The 15702-nt window shown below is 52.1% G+C and overlaps 1 protein-coding gene across 1 annotated transcript in view; it reads right to left on the bottom strand.

Moving 5' to 3' along the window:
- LOC147124925 (sodium- and chloride-dependent neutral and basic amino acid transporter B(0+)-like) overlaps window positions 1-15702 on the bottom strand; it is a 147034-nt gene that overhangs the window by 20770 nt on the left and 110562 nt on the right. The window contains exons 11-12 of the mRNA XM_085994764.1: window positions 3090-3189; window positions 1977-2086 (exon numbers count right to left, since the gene is read on the bottom strand). Coding sequence (XP_085850890.1) covers window positions 1977-2086; window positions 3090-3189 — 210 coding nt within the window. The remainder of the gene's footprint in view (window positions 1-1976; window positions 2087-3089; window positions 3190-15702) is intronic.

Here is a 15702-nt window from a genome sequence, read left to right as displayed (position 1 = left end):
ATGAGGATGTCATCCAGGTATACGAACAGGAACGTCAGGTCCCGTAACACGGTGTCCATTAGGCGTTGAAAAGCCTGTGCGGCGTTTTTGAGGCCAAATGGCATGCGGAGAAATTCGAATAGCCCGAATGGGGGGCTCACTGATGTTTTCGGGACGTCCTGTGGCCGGACGGGGACCTGGTGATAACCCCGGATGAGGTCCACTTTCGAGAATACCACTTTCCCGGCCAGGCAGGCGGAAAAGTCCTGGATGTGTGGAATTGGGTAGCGGTTGGGGGTCGTCGCATCGTTGAAGCGCCGGTAGTCTCCACACGGGCGCCACCCGCCGCCTGGTTTCGGGGCGATGTGGAGGGGCGAAGCACACGGACTGTTCAACCGGCGGACGATGCCAAGGCGCTCAATGGTGTCAAACTCGGCTTTGGCGATGGCGAGCTTCCCCGGGTCGAGGCGCCGAGCGCGGACATAGACGGGTGGACCGGTGGTCAAAATGTGGTGTTCTACCCCGTGTTTGGTGGCGGCGGACGAGAACGTGGATTTCGTAAGGTCCGGGAACTGGGCGAGGAGGCAGGAAAACCCGTCGGAGGCAGAGAGTGCGCTGGACAACTGCGTCGTGCTGGACCCGCTGAGGGAACATGGGAGCGAGCTGAAGGTTTCCGCGTTGATGAGACGTCGGTTCGTGACATCCACCAAGATGCCATTGGTGCAGAGGAAGTCAGCGCCGAGAAGGGGGGTGGACACTTTTGCTGTGACAAAGTCCCAGGTGAACCGTTGCCCGCCAAAACAAAGTGCCATGTTCCGTTTCTTGAAGGTGCGGATGGAACTGCCGTTGGCGGCTTCGAGGGCGGGGCCGTGGTTCGGGAATGTCTATGGTTGACGCGGGCAGGACGCTCACCTGGGCTTCCGTGTCGCAAAGGAAACAACGTCCGGAGTTGGTGTCTGTAATAAACAACAAACTGCCTGAACGGTCGACAGCCATGGCAGCCGACGAGTGGTCTTTAGTTTGCTTCGACGCGGGAAAACTGCACGGGGGCCGGCACTTCCTGGCTTTGGGGCCAAACTGCGCATGGTAGAAGCAGAGGCTGGAGGGTTGCTGCCATTGGGCTGTATCAGTGGGGGCAGGGCTCCGCGTGGCCATGCAGTACTGTTGCCCGGCGGAGAAAAATTTGTCGGCCTCCTTGGCCAGGTCGCGGAAATCGGTTGGCTAAAGCCGACCGTACCTGACCTGGCAGCTGTTGGAGGAACAGTTCCTTGAAGAGGAAGCACGGCGTGTGTGTGCCCAGGAGGGCCAGCATGCCGTCCATCAGCTCCGAGGGCTTGGAGTCGCCAAGCCCGGGTAGAGAGAGAAGCCGGCGTGCGCGTTCGGCTTCGGTGAGTCCGAATGTTCGTAAGAGGTGCGCCTTCAGCGTTTCGTATTTGTTGAGCTCCGGGGGGTTTTCGAGCAGGTTCACGACTCTGGCCGCGGTGGAGCTGCCGAGAGCAGAGACGACGTAGTGGTACCTCGTGTCATCCGCGGTGATGTCCCGGATTGCAAATTGAGCCTCGGCCTGGGCGAACCAAGCGGCAGCCTGTTGTTCCCAAAACTCGGGTAATTTGGTGGAAATGGCGTTCGGCGCCATTTCAGATGACGTCTTTGGAATTGTCCAAAAGTGCAGCGGGGTCACCAATGTTGGAGTCGACAGAAATCAACAGGCTGAGACTTTTCTTTCAGCAAAAACAAAACGTGTCTTACTTTAATCAATCTCCACGAGGTCTGAAGGCTCAGCCCCGTGCAGGAGCTATGACATCATCATGCAACTGACGTCATGACGTCATCACGTTCCCGACACTCTTAAAGGGACCCTGCACCAATAACCCAACCCAGCATATACATATCACAACATTGCTATACAAAGTGAATTGTGTTTAGGTACATATAACAGCATTGGCTATACATTGTGTTATTGTCCCTATGTGGTCTTCGCCACAACATCTCCTTACTGTCAGCAAGCACGGTGTGATAAAAAGCCAACACGCTTTCCACCACAGCCAGAAGAGCCAATTCTTTTCCCCAATCATCATCTCAATGTCCGTGATGAATCGGTTTATCCCTGTGAACAACAAGAAAGCAGAGATACACAATCACTTGGTTTGTCCTGTCTTTAGGGCAGCTTGTTTGCTGTAGAAGGTCATCTTGTACTGGGTGTCACTAATGAACAGGTTAATCAGAGAAGGGATCACTCAGGATTTCAAACAGGATGAGTAATTTCTCCATTGTTACCAACCTGATTCCCCATGAAGGTAAAATATTCATATAAAATCCTGAGGAACAGGTGCTCACTCTAGGAAAGGCTCATGTTTCAGATCTGTGCTGAGATGGACAGGTCCCCTGTTATCAGAATGGGGGAGGATGGACTATCAAAGTGAGGCCTCTGTCCTGAGCTAAAGTAAAGCAAATGGATTTCAGGAGGTCAGCAGGAACATCATAAAGACACTGAAGCAGGATGTGTCTAGTTGTTCCATCTGCCTTGATAGTTGGAAGAAAGTGGCAACTGACTGGGTCAAGTGGAAAACAGCTGTTCAACTCGGGGTGAAGATGTTTGAATAATAAATCAGCAATTAGCAGGAAAATGGCTGCAGCAAAATTTACCCCAACAACAACCAGCTGTAACCCAGCAAGAACAAGGGGATCACGGGTGAAGGATGCAGAAGGCACTGCCTGTCTCATACTGGCCTTTGGAACCAAATGGAGAAAGATCATTGACAATTAAGGAGAGCACTTGAATTCCCATCATCTTCAGATATGAAAGACTCTCTGCATCACATTCCCCTATTCATTTGTTTTGCTTCCTCTGAAAAGAGATGGTGGTTGATTTTTTTTGTTTGCTGCCTAGGCGTAATTCTGCCATTAGTGATTGACCGCTCATTACAGAAACTACCTGATTTTCATTTCTATTGAAGTCAATGTTAATGATAATCGTCTGGTTTCAATAATGAATGGTCGATCAGCAGATGACAGTTTTACACCCAGCGGTAAGTTGAAAACTTTCCCCATGAAAACCTGCTTGATTTAATTGTTTTGTTTTGTTTCATTGCTTTTCTTATTGCATTTACCATAGATCCAGCTTAGACCCATGAGTTCCAGCAGAGCTGCTACAATGAGGCCCCATCCAACGCAGAAATGATCAATTAGATTTATCCAGTAAATCCCAGCCTAAAATTAAATGGAAAATTAGAAAATGCACTGCATGAGAAAACCATAACACTCTAATATTCAAAATAATAAGGGACAGTGCCTGAACCATGCAAACGTCCCAGGGCAGGAGAATCTGGTGTTACTGTTCCTGGTCCTCAGGTGTGCTGCACCTGTCAGGTTGCTAGAGGATGCCCATTGAGGAAAATCTACCCTATTCTCCCAGATCCAAAATCATCTCCATATCTCATTACAATATGAATCAAGAACACATATTTCAATATGAATTATGCAAATGAACACAGACCCCATTGTGCAACTTCTACACCTGATATGAGCTGTGCCCAAACTTCTTCTACAGGTGTTCCTATTGTTGCACTTGCCTGTGCCTGAAGAGGCAGAATTATTTAAATGAGATGGTAACGGATGCCACATTATGTGGCTCAGCCCACAACACCCGGCAGACTCTATAGGCACTGCAGGAGTTACAAGAGCCAACCATAATACAGATGGTGACAATCCTAATACAGATGGTGACAGTCCATAATACAGATGGTGACAATCCTAATCCAAATTGTACACTCTCGGGAGCCGCAAGCCTACATTTCGTTGTACTGCACTTGTGCACTAACAATGACAATAAAAGTTGATTTGATTTGATTTGATTTGATTTATGGAAATGGTATCGAACTTTATGATCTGTTGTGTGAAAGCTGTGATTATTTCACTGTTTGTAACTGCACCTACAATTTAGGGTCACAACGGCTTTAACCCTTGATGCCTCAGGCTCATTCTAAGGGGTTGCTGCAGATCTCAGCAGAGTCAGCCAGTCTGTTGTTTACAAGTGCATCAGGCTGATGCACAATGCTCTATTTTCAAAATAGCAGAGAAATGTATGGGTTTTCCTTCGGTCCCTCAGGACCAATAACACCTTTGGCGTGTTCAGCTTGCCCAGATTCTCCAGAATGCAGTGGGTAATGGATGGCACCTATGCCCACTTCAAGGACCTCCTGGAGATGTGAAACTTACAAGAGACGCAAGGGATTATATTCTATTAATGTGGAAATTGTGCGTGATCATCATCACCCGATCAGGCAGGCCAAGTCAGAGAGTCATTGAAAATTATGGCACAGAAGGAGGCCATTTGGCCCATCATGTCTGTGCCAGCCAAAAAAGAGCTATCCAACCTAATCCTACTTTCCAGCTCTTGGGCTGTAGCATTGTAGATTGCAGCACTTCAAATGCATATCTAAGTACTTTTTAAATGTAATGAGGGATTCTGCCTCTACCACCCTTTCAGGCAGTGAGTTCCAGACCCCCACCACCCTCTGGGTAAAAAACGTTCTCTTCAACTCCCCTATAATCCTTCTACGAGTTACTTTAAATCTATGCACCCTGGTTATCAACCTCTCTGCTAAGGAAAATAGATCCTTCCTATCCACTCTATCTAGGTCCCTCATAATTTTATACACCTCAATCAAGTCTCGCCTCAACCTCCTCTGTTCCAAAGAAAACAACCCCAGCCTATTCAATCTTTCCTCATAGCTAAAATTGTATAGTCCTGGCAAGATCTTCGTAAATCTCCTCTGCACCCCCTCTAGTGGATTCGCATCCTTCCTGTAATGTGGTGAACAGAACTGCACGCAGCATTCTAGCTGCAGCCTAACTAGTGTTTTATACAAAAGCAAAATACTGCGGATGCTGGAAATCTGAAATAAAAAAAGAAAACGCTGGAAATACTCAGCAGGTCAGGAAGCATCTGTGGAGATAGAAACAGAATTAACGTTTCAGGCCAATGTCCCTTCGTCATGAAACATTAATTCTGTTTCTCTCTTTACAGATGCTGCCTGAGCTGCTGAGTATTTCCAGCATTTTGTTTTTATTAATGTTTTATACAGTTCAAGCATAACCTCCCTGCTCTTATATTCTGTGCCTCGGCTAATAAAGAAAACTATCCCGTATGCCTTCTTAACCATTTTATCTACCTGTCCTGCTACCTTCAGAGATCTGTGGACATGCACTCCAAGGCCCCTCTGTTCCTCTTTACTTCCCAGTATCCTACCATTTATTGTGTATTCCCTTGCCTTGTTAGCCCTCCCCAAATGCATTACCTCAACACTTCTCTGGACTGAATTCTATTTGCCACTTTTCTGCCCAGCTGACCAGTCCATTGATATCTTCCTGCAGTCTACAGCTTCCATCCTCTCTATCAACCACACGGCCAATTTTTGGATCATCTGCAAACCTCTTAATCCTATCTCCTACATTGAAGTCTAAATCATTGATATATACCACAAAAAGCAAGGGAGCTAGTACTGAAGCCTGCCAAACCCCACTAGAAACAGCCTTCCAACCACAAAAACACCCGTCAATCACTACCCGCTGCTTCCTGCCACTGAGCTCATTTTGGATCCAATTTGCCACTTTCCCTTAGATGCCATGGGCATTTACGTTTCTGACCAGTCTGCCACGTGGGACCTTGTCAAAAGCCTTGCTAAAATCCATGTAGACTACATCAAGAATTACTCTCACCAACCCTCCTTGTTACCTCCACAAAAAATTCAATCAAGTTAGTCAGACACGACCTTCCCTTAACAAATCCATGCTGATTGTCCTTGATTAATCCGTGCCTTTCTAAATGACTATTAATACTGTCCCTCTGAATTTTTCCAATAATTTGCCCACCACCGAGGTTAGGCTGACTGGCCTATAATGACTCGGTCTAACCCTTTCTCCTTTTTTAAACAATGAAGTGACTTATTTGCACAGCGTTTTTTGACTCCCTCTGCACATGCGTGCCTGTTTGGTACTGTGCATGTACACGCGATATATGAGGAAGCCAGAAGTGGGGCCTGCCGAACCACTTTGCCGAGCCTGGAGTTGCTGCCATTGCTGACTGCCTTGTCTGCTGCTCGAGCTTGAGCCTGCTACGAGGGCTTTTGTGTTATCTTTCAAAAATCAATAACTATACTAAAGGAGCCTCCAGGACATTTGCCAAGACTATCGCGGTTATTATCCACACAAATATTTTTGCGGCCTTCACAGAGAAAGAGAGGGGATTGGAGGGGGGAGAGAGAGAGGAGAGGGAGAGAGAGGGGATCAGAGAAGGGATAGAGCGAGGGGATTGGAGGGGGGAGAGAGTGAGGGAATTGGAGGGGGGAGAGAGAGGGGGAGAGAGAGAGGATCGGAGGGGGAGAGAGAGGGGATTGGATGGGGGAGAGAGAGAGGATCGGAGGAGGGGAGAGAGGAGATTGGAGGGGGGAGAGAGAGGGGATTGGAGGAGGGAGAGAGAGATGAGAGGGAGAGAGAGAGAGGAGGAGAGAGAGAGATGTGATTGGAGGGGGGAGAGAGAGAGGAGGGGAGAGAGAGGGGATCAGAGGGGGGAGAGAGAGAGGGGATTGGAGGGGGGAAGAGAGAGGGGATCGGAGGGGGGTGAGAGAGGGGATTGAAGGGGGAGCGAGAGGGGATTGGAGGGGGGAGAGAAAGAGGGGATTGGAGGGGGGAGAGAGAGAGGGGAGAGAGAGAGAGGATCGGAGGAGGGGAGAGAGGGGATTGGAGGGGGGAGAGAGAGGGGATTGGAGGAGGGAGAGAGAGATGAGAGGGAGAGAGAGGGGAGGAGAGAGAGAGAGCGGGGATTGGAGGGGGGAGAGAGAGAGGAGGAGGAGATGGAGAGGATCGGAGGGGGGAGAGAGAGGGGATTGGAGGGGGGAGAGAGAGAGGAGGGGGGAGAGAGAGGAGGAGAGCGAGAGAGGAGGAGAGAGAGATATGGAATTGGAGGGGGAGAGAGAGGAAGGGGATTGAAGGGGGAGAGAGAGAGGGGATTAGAGGGGGTAGAGAGAGAGGGGTCAGAGGGGTTATAGAGAGAGAAGGGGAGAGAGAGGGAATCGAGGGAGAGAGAGACGGGATCAGAGTGGGGAGAGAGACGGGATCAGAGGGGGGAGAGAGAGACGGGATCAGAGTGGGGAGAGAGAGAGGGGATTGATGATGGAGGAGAGAGGGGATCGGAGCGGGGAGAAAGAGGGGAGGGGGAGAGAGCGATGTGATCATAGTGGGGAGAGAGTGGATCAGAGGGGGGATCGGGGGGGAGAGGAGATCAGAGGGGGGAGAGAGAGAGGGGATTGATGATGGAGGAGAGAGGGGATCGGAGTGGGGAGAAAGAGGGGAGGGGAGAGAGAGCGATGTGATCATAGTGGGGAGAGAGTGGATCAGAGGGGGGATCGGGGGGGAGAGGAGATCAGAGGGGGGAGAGAGAGAGGGGATTGATGATGGAGGAGAGAGGGGATCGGAGTGGGGAGAAAGAGGGGCGGGGAGAGAGAGAGAGAGAGAGGAGGAGGGCAAGAGCGAGAGAGGAGGGAGAGAGTGAGAGAGAGAGGGGGGAGATATAGAGAAGGGATTGGAGGGGGGAGAGAGAGGGAATTGGAGTGGGGAGAGAGAGAGGAGGGAGAGAGTGAGAGAGAGAGGGGAAATATAGAGAGGGAATTGGAGGGGGGAGAGAGAGGGAATTGGAGTGGGGAGAGAGAGGGAATTGGAGTGGGGAGAGAGAGAGGAGGGAGAGAGTGAGAGAGAGAGGGGAAATATAGAGAGGGGATTGGAGGGGGGAGAGAGAGGGAATTGGAGTGGGGAGAGAGAGGGAATTGGAGTGGGGAGAGAGAGGAGGAGGGGGAGAGTGAGAGAGAGAGGGGGGAGATATCGAGAGGGGATTGGAGGGGGGAGAGAGAGGGAATTGGAGTGGGGAGAGAGAGAGGAGGGGGAGAGTGAGAGAGAGAGGGGGGAGATATAGAGAGGGGATTGGAGGGGGGAGAGAGAGGGAATTGGAGTGGGGAGAGAGAGGAGGAGGGGAGAGAAGAGGGGGAAGAGAGAGAGAGGGGATTGGATGGGGGAGAGAGAGGAGGGGGAGAGAGAGAGGAGGGGGAGAGAGAGAGGAGGGGGAGAGAGAGAGAGAAGGGGTGAGAGAGTGGATTGTAGGGGAGAGCGCAAGAGGGGATCAGAGGGGGAGAAAGAAATGGGATCGGGGGGGGTTAGAGAGAGCGAACATAAGAACATAAGAAATAAGAGCAGGAGTAGACCATACGGCCCCTCGAGCCTGCTCCGCCATTCAATAAGATAATGGCTGATCATCAACCTCAACTCCACTTTCCCACCCGATCTCCATATCCCTTGATTCCCCAAGAGTCCAAAAATCTATCTATCTCAGCCTTCAATATACTCAAAGACCCAGCATTCACAGCCTTCAGGGACAGAAAATTACAAAGATTCACAACCCTCTGAGTGAAGAAATTCCTCCTCATCTCAGTCTTAAATGGCCTACCCCTTATCCTGAGACTATGCCCCCTGGTTCTAGACACCCCAGCCAGGGGAAACAACCTCTCCGCATCTACCCTGTCAATCCCCTTCAGAAACCTCTCATTCTTCTAAACTCCAGAGAGTATAGGCCCAATCTACACAATCTCTCATCATAGGACAACCCTCTCATCCCAGGAATCAATCTAGTGAACTGTGGCGTACCGATCACAGAAAGGACACAATCCGCTTTTCAGTCCGTAGACTATAAATCAGGCATCATGCCTTTAAGAAGGATCACACCTTTAAGAAACTCAATCTGCAACATAGTTAAGCCCAGAGCGGGGGAGGAGCAGTCGAAGCTGTGGACTGATGAAAAGCAGTCAGACTTGGTGTAGTCTCTGACGCCATTTTTGTGTTCAATATGTAGCCTCAACAATTAAACCTTTTCTGTTGAACCTCTCCGAGTTCAGTATTTTTTGCTAGGAGTACGTAGACTCCTACATTGGTGACCCTGACGCTCAGGATGACTCCTAAGCGTAACCATGGCTGACACAAACACAGTTTCTGTGAAGCTGCCGGAGTTCTGTGAGAACCTAGCCACTGCCTGGTTCCTTCAAGCCGAATCGCAATTCCGACTACGCGGCATCACCGCCGACGCAACGATGTACGACTACCTCCTTGCCTCCCTGGGCAGCTCCACAATCACGAAAGTCTGGACAACACTACAAGACCCTCCGGAGGAAGACAAGTACGCACATCTCAAGGCCGCGCTCCTTAAAAAATTCACAGCCTCCCAATTTTTGCGCAACTGCCACCTCCTCGACCTCCCGGGCCTCGGTGACTCCACGCCGTCAGACTTGCTCTTACACATGCTTGCTCTGACTGACGAGAAACCGCCCGGCTCCCTCTTCCGCATGCTCTTTATCCGCCAACTACCTCCCAGCATCCGCCCGGCGATCGTGGCGTCCAGCCTCACGGAACTCGAGGTCCTGGCCGATGAAGCCGATAAGCTCCTGTCCGCCGGCTCCAGCCACGCCGTCACCCCCGACCTGGCCTCAGCAGCGTCGGCGCGCGTCCACCCTCTATCGCACGGCCACACAGCTCGGCCACGAGGCCCCCCAGGCCCCCACGTCCCCCAAGCTCTCCGACCCAGGGCTACTGCTACTTCCATACCCGGTTCGGCGCACAGGCACGCCGCTGCAGCCATCCGTGCACGTTTCCAACCGCCCCCACACCGGCCTACACGATGGCCGTGGGGCAAGCAGGCGCGCTGCTGTACGTTATGGGCAGCGCCTCCGGACGCCGTTTCCTATGCGGCACAGGCGCGCAGCGCAGCATCATCCCCGCGTCCGCCCTCGAGATCCAGCGAGGCGGCTGCGGCCCTGCGCTGGCTGCCGCCAACGGCACCGACATCCGGACGTATGGCACCCGCACCGTCACCATCGACCTCGCAGGCCGCCGCTACCACTGGAAATTTATCACCGCCAAGGTGCTCTCCCCGCTCCTCGGTGCGGATTTCCTGTGCGCCCACGGCCTGTTGGTCGACATGCCTCGGCGCCGCCTCTTGGACATGAACACCATGTCACCTATCCCGGGCGCCATGGCCCCCGCCCAACCTGCCGAAATGGCGTGGCAGTGCCGCGCCCACTCAACGGACGACTACTCAGCACTCCTGGCTGAGTTCCCAGCCCTCACCAACCCGACCTTCACCGCGAAAGTTGTGAAGCACGGGGTAGAACACTTCATCCCCACCACAGGCCCACCGGTGTATGCCCACGCCCGCAGGCTGGACCCGGCCATGCTGGAGATCGCGCGGGCCGAGTTCGCCACAATGGAACAGCTCGGCATCATCTGCCGCTCCAACAGCCCCTGGGCCTCCCCACTCCACATCGTCACCAAACCAGACAGGGGATGGTGCCCCTGCGGGGACTACCGGCACCTAAACAACGCCACCACGCCGGATCGGTACCCCATACCGCACATTCAAGACTTCTCGGCTAGACTGGCTGGCCGCTCAGTCTTCTCCAAAGTCGACCTGGTGCGCGGTTACCATCAGGTGCCAGTCCACCTCACGGACGTTCCCAAGACGGCCATAATCACACCTTTTGGACTATTCGAGTTCCTCCGAATGCCCTTCGGCCTCAAAAACGCAACCAGGACTTCCAGCGGCTCATGGACTTGGTCCTCCGGGACCTGAAGTTCCTCTTTGTCTACCTGGATGACATCCTGGTAGCTAGTTCCTCCAAGCAGGAACACATCGCGCACCACCGCACCCTGTTCCAGCGGCTCAGTGAGCACGGGCTCATCATCAGCCCAGCCAAGTGCCAATTCGGCCTCAGCAGGATCGAATTCCTCGGCCACCACATCACGCAGGACGGAGCCATTCCCCTGCCCGCCAAGGTGCAAGCTGTCCAGCAGTTCCCCCGGCCTACCACCATCAAAGGCCTCCAGGAGTTCTTGGGGATGATCAACTCTTACAACCGCTTCATTCCCGGAGCGGCCTCCCTCATGCGGCCCCTATACGAAGCCCTCCGGGGTAAGAAAGACAGAATGGCGATCGAGTGGTCGGCGGACATGTTGACCGCTTTCGACTCGACCAAAAAGGCGCTCGCCGACACCACCATGCTCGCTCACCCACAGCCCAACGCCAGGGTGGCCCTCACCACGGACGCCTCCAACCACGCGGTCGGTGCCGTGTACGAACAGTGGGTCGATGGGGCCTGGCAACCGCTGGCCTTTTTCAGCCGCCAACTGCACCCCCCGGAGGCCAAATACAGCGCCTTTGACCGCGAGCTCCTCGCACTGTACCTGGCAGTCCGCCATTTTAGATTTCTTCTGGAGGGCCGCCCCTTCACCGCGTTTGTCGACCACAAACCCCTAACATTCGCGATGGCGAAATCTGCGGGCCCGTGGTCAGCCAGGCAACAACGCCAGCTCACCGCGGTGTCCGAATTCACCACGGACATCTGGCACGTCTCCGGTCGAGACAACGTGGTGGCCGACTGCCTATCCCGCCCCGCCGTCCACGGCACCCACCTGGCAGTGGACTATGCTCAACTGGCAGCGGAGCAATGCACCGACCCCGATCTGCTCTCCGCGCCCACAACCCTCCCAGGGCTGCGACTGACCGACGTCGCCTGCGGCCCGTCCGCCGTCACAGTCAAATGTGACACCTCCTTGGCGCAACCCCGCCCCGTAGTCCCGGCGTCCTGGCGAAAACGGGTGTTCGACATCGTCCACGGCCTCTCACACCCCGGCACCTGTGCGTCCATTAGACTGGTGGCCAACCGATTTGTCTGGCGCGGCCTGCGCAAAGATGTGCGCGTCTGGTCCAAATCCTGCATAGCTTGCCAGCGTGCCAAAATCCACCAGCACGTCAAAGCCCCACTCGAGGAGTTCACCGTGCCAGAAAGAAGGTTTGACCATGTCCACATCGACCTCGTCGGCCCCCTGCCGCCATCACAAGGTCACACACACCTGCTGACAATCGTGGACCGTACCACCCGCTGGCCCGAGGCCATTCCACTGACGTCCACCACCACCGCTGACATTGCAAGGGCGTTCATCGGCACCTAGGTCGCTCGGTTCGGCGTCCCCTCCGACATGACGTCGGATAGAGGCCCGCAGTTCACCTCTGATCTGTGGGCCGCCATCGCCCGAAACCTCGGGGTGGCTGTTCACCGCACCACAGCTTACCACCCCCAAGCCAACGGACTGTGCGAGCGATTCCACAGGTCCATGAAGGTGTCCCTCCGTGCCAGCCTCGAGGACGAGGCTTGGATCGACCGCCTCCCGTGGGTGCTACTTGGCCTATGCTCCGCGGTCAAGGAAGACCTGCAAGCCTCGGCGGCGGAACTCGTGTACGGCCAGCCGCTGCGCATACCCGGAGAGTTCCTGCCCACCGCCACGACCCCCTGGTCGGCTGACCAGCAACGCCGCGCTTTCGCCAACCGAGCACAACAGTTCGCTCCGGTAACCACCGGCCGGCACGGCGAACCAGCAACCCGCGTACCACCTAGCCTGCACATGGCCAAATTTGTTTTTGTGCGCCATGACGCCCACCGAGGACCTCTATGGCCCACATACGATGGACCCTACAAGGTACTCCAGACAGGAAACAAGTTCTTCCTCCTCGAAGTGGGCGGCAGAACTGACAAGGTGTCGGTCGACCGGCTCAAGCTGGTGCACCTAGAGCCCGACAAACCCGTTCAAGTGGGCCAACCCCCACCGCGGGGCAGACCGCCTAAGAGCCCGACGCGTCCGACCGCCCCGCTCCTGACACCAACCGCCAAGAGCCGTTCCGGCCGTGCCATAAAGCCGCCACGCCAGTTCGTACACTCCCTACCAGCGGATTCTGGGGGGAGCTGTGTGGCGTACCGATCACAGAAAGGACACAATCCGCTTTTCGGTCCGTAGACTATAAATCAGGCGTCATGCCTTTAAGAAGGATCACACCTTTAAGAAACTCGATCTGCAACATAGTTAAGCCCAGAGCGGGGGAGGAGCAGTCGAAGCTGTGGACTGATGAAAAGCAGTCAGACTTGGTGTAGTCTCTGACGCCATTTTTGTGTTCAACATGTAGCCTCAACAATTAAACCTTTTCTGTTGAACCTCTCCGAGTTTAGTATTTTTTGCTAGGAGTACGTAGACTCCTACAGAACCTTTGTTGCACCGCCTCCAAGGCAAATATATCCTTTATTTGGTAAGGAGACCAAAACTGTGCGCAGTACTCCAAGTGTGATCTCACCAAGGCGCTGTACAATTGTAGCAAGACTTCCTTACTCTTATGCTCCAACCCACTTGCAATAAAGGCCAACCTGCCATTTGCCTTCCTTATTGCTTACTGTAACTGCATTCTAGCTTTCTGTGTTTCTTGCACGAAGACACCCAAATCTCTCTGAACACCAACATTTGTAAGTTTCTATTTTTCTATTCTTCCTACCAAAGTGAATAACCTCACATTTCATACAAACATATGAATTAGGAGCAGGAGTAGGCCGCTCGGCCCTTCGAGCCTGCTCGCCATTTAATAAGATCATGGCTGATCCAATTACTTCACATTCCCGGCTACCTCCGATAACTTTTCACCCCCTTGCTTACCAAGAATTTATCTACGTCTGCCTTAAAAATATTCAAAGACTCTGTTTCCACCGCCCTCTGAGGAAGAGAGTTCCAAAGATTCATGACCCTCGGTGAGGAAAAAGGTCTCCTCATTTCTGTCTTAAATGGGTGACCCCTTATTTTAAAACAGTGACCCCTAGTTCTAGATTCTCCCACAAGAGGAAACATCCTCTCCACATCCTGTCCAGACCCCTCAGGATCTTATATGTTTCAATAAAGACTCCTCTTATCCTTCTAAACTCCAGCGGATACAAGCCTAGCCTGTCCAACCTTTCCTCATAAGACAACCCACCCATTCCAGATATTACTCTAGTAAACCTTCTCTGAACTGCTTCCAAAGCATTTACATCCTTCCTTAAATAAAGAGACCAATACTGTACACAATACTCCAGATGTGGTCTCACCAATGCCTTGCATAACTGAAGCATAACCTTCCTACTTTTGTATTCAATTCTCCTCGCAATAAACGAAAACATTCTATTGGAAACGTACACATAGAAGATAGGAGCAGGAGTAGGCCATTCGGCCCCTCGAGCCTGTTCCGCCATTTAATGAGATCATGGCTGATCATCCAAATTCAGTACCCTGTCCCTGATTTCTCCCCATATACCTTGATCCCTTTAACCTTAAGAAATATATTTAAATCCTTCTTGAATATATTTAATAAGTTGGCCTCAACTGCCTTCTGCGTTAGAGAATTCCACAGGTTCACCATTCTCTGGGTGAAGAAATTCATCCTCATCTCAGTTCGAAATGGCTTACCCCTTATCCTTAGACTGTGACCCCTGGTTCTGGACTCCCCCGCCATCGGTAACATCCTTCCTGCATCTAGTCTGTCTAGTCCAGTTATTATTTTATAAGTTTCAATGAGATCCCCTCGCATTCTTCAAAACTCTAGAGAATATAAGCCTAATCGACCCAATCTCTCTTCATACGTCATTCCTGCAATCCCAGGTATCAGCCTGGTGAATCTTCGCTGCACTCCCTCCATGGCAAAAACATCCTTCCTCAGATAAGGCGAACAAAACTGCACACAATACTCAAGGTGCGGTCGCACCAAGGCCCTGTACAACTGCAGCAAGACATCCTTGCTCCTGTACTTGAATCCTCTCACTATGAAGGCCAACATACCATTTGCCTTCTTAACCACCTGCTGCACCTACATGCTTACCTTCAGCAACTGGTGCACAAGGACACCCAGGTCTCGTTGCACTTCCCCTTTTCCCAATCTATTGCCGCTCAGATAAAAATCTGTCTTCCTGTTCTTGCCAGCAAAGTGGATAACCTCGCATTTATCCACATTATACTGCTTCTGCCATGCATCTGCCCAATCACCCAACCTGTCCAAATCATACTGGAGTTTCTCTGCATCCTCCTCACAGCACACACGCCCACCCAGCTTTGTGTCGTCTGCAAACTTGGAGATATTACATCTAGTTCCCTCGTCTAGATCATTAATATATATTGTGAATAGCTGGGGTCCTATTAGTCATGCCTGCCACTCAGAATAAGACCTGATAATTCCAACTCTTTGCATCCTGTCTGCCAACCAGTTCTCTATTCAAGTCAATACCTTGCCCCCAATCCCATGTGCTTTAACTTTGCACACCAATCTCTTATGCGGGACCTTATCGAAAGCCTTCTGAAAGTCCAAATACACCACATCCACTGGTTCTTCCTTATCTATTCTACCAGTTACATCCTCAAAAAATTCCAGTAGATTAGTCAAGCATGATTTACCTTTTGTAAATCCATGTTGACTTTGTCCGATCCTGTCACTGTTTTCCAAGTGCTCTGCTATTACATCTTTTATAATGGACTCTAGCATTTTCCCCACTACCGAAGTCAGGCTTACCGGTCTATAATTCCCCATTTTCTCTCTACCACCTTTTTTAAATAGTGAGGTTACATTAGCTATCCTCCAATCCATGGGAACGAATCCAGAGTCTATAGAATTTTGGAAGATGACCAGCAATCCATCTACTATTTCCAGGGCCACTTTCTTAAGTACCCTGGGATGTAGATTATCAGGCCCTGGGGATTTATCGGCCTTCAATGCCGTCAATTTCCCTAACACCATTTCCCTACAAATACTGATTTCATTCAATTCCTCCCTCTCATTAGATCCTA

Source organism: Somniosus microcephalus, chromosome 1, assembly GCF_052327205.1.
Source record: "Somniosus microcephalus isolate GS21.2 chromosome 1, FLI_Smic_1.0, whole genome shotgun sequence".
NCBI lineage: Eukaryota > Metazoa > Chordata > Chondrichthyes > Squaliformes > Somniosidae > Somniosus > Somniosus microcephalus.
This window is presented reverse-complemented; position numbering and strand designations above follow the sequence as displayed.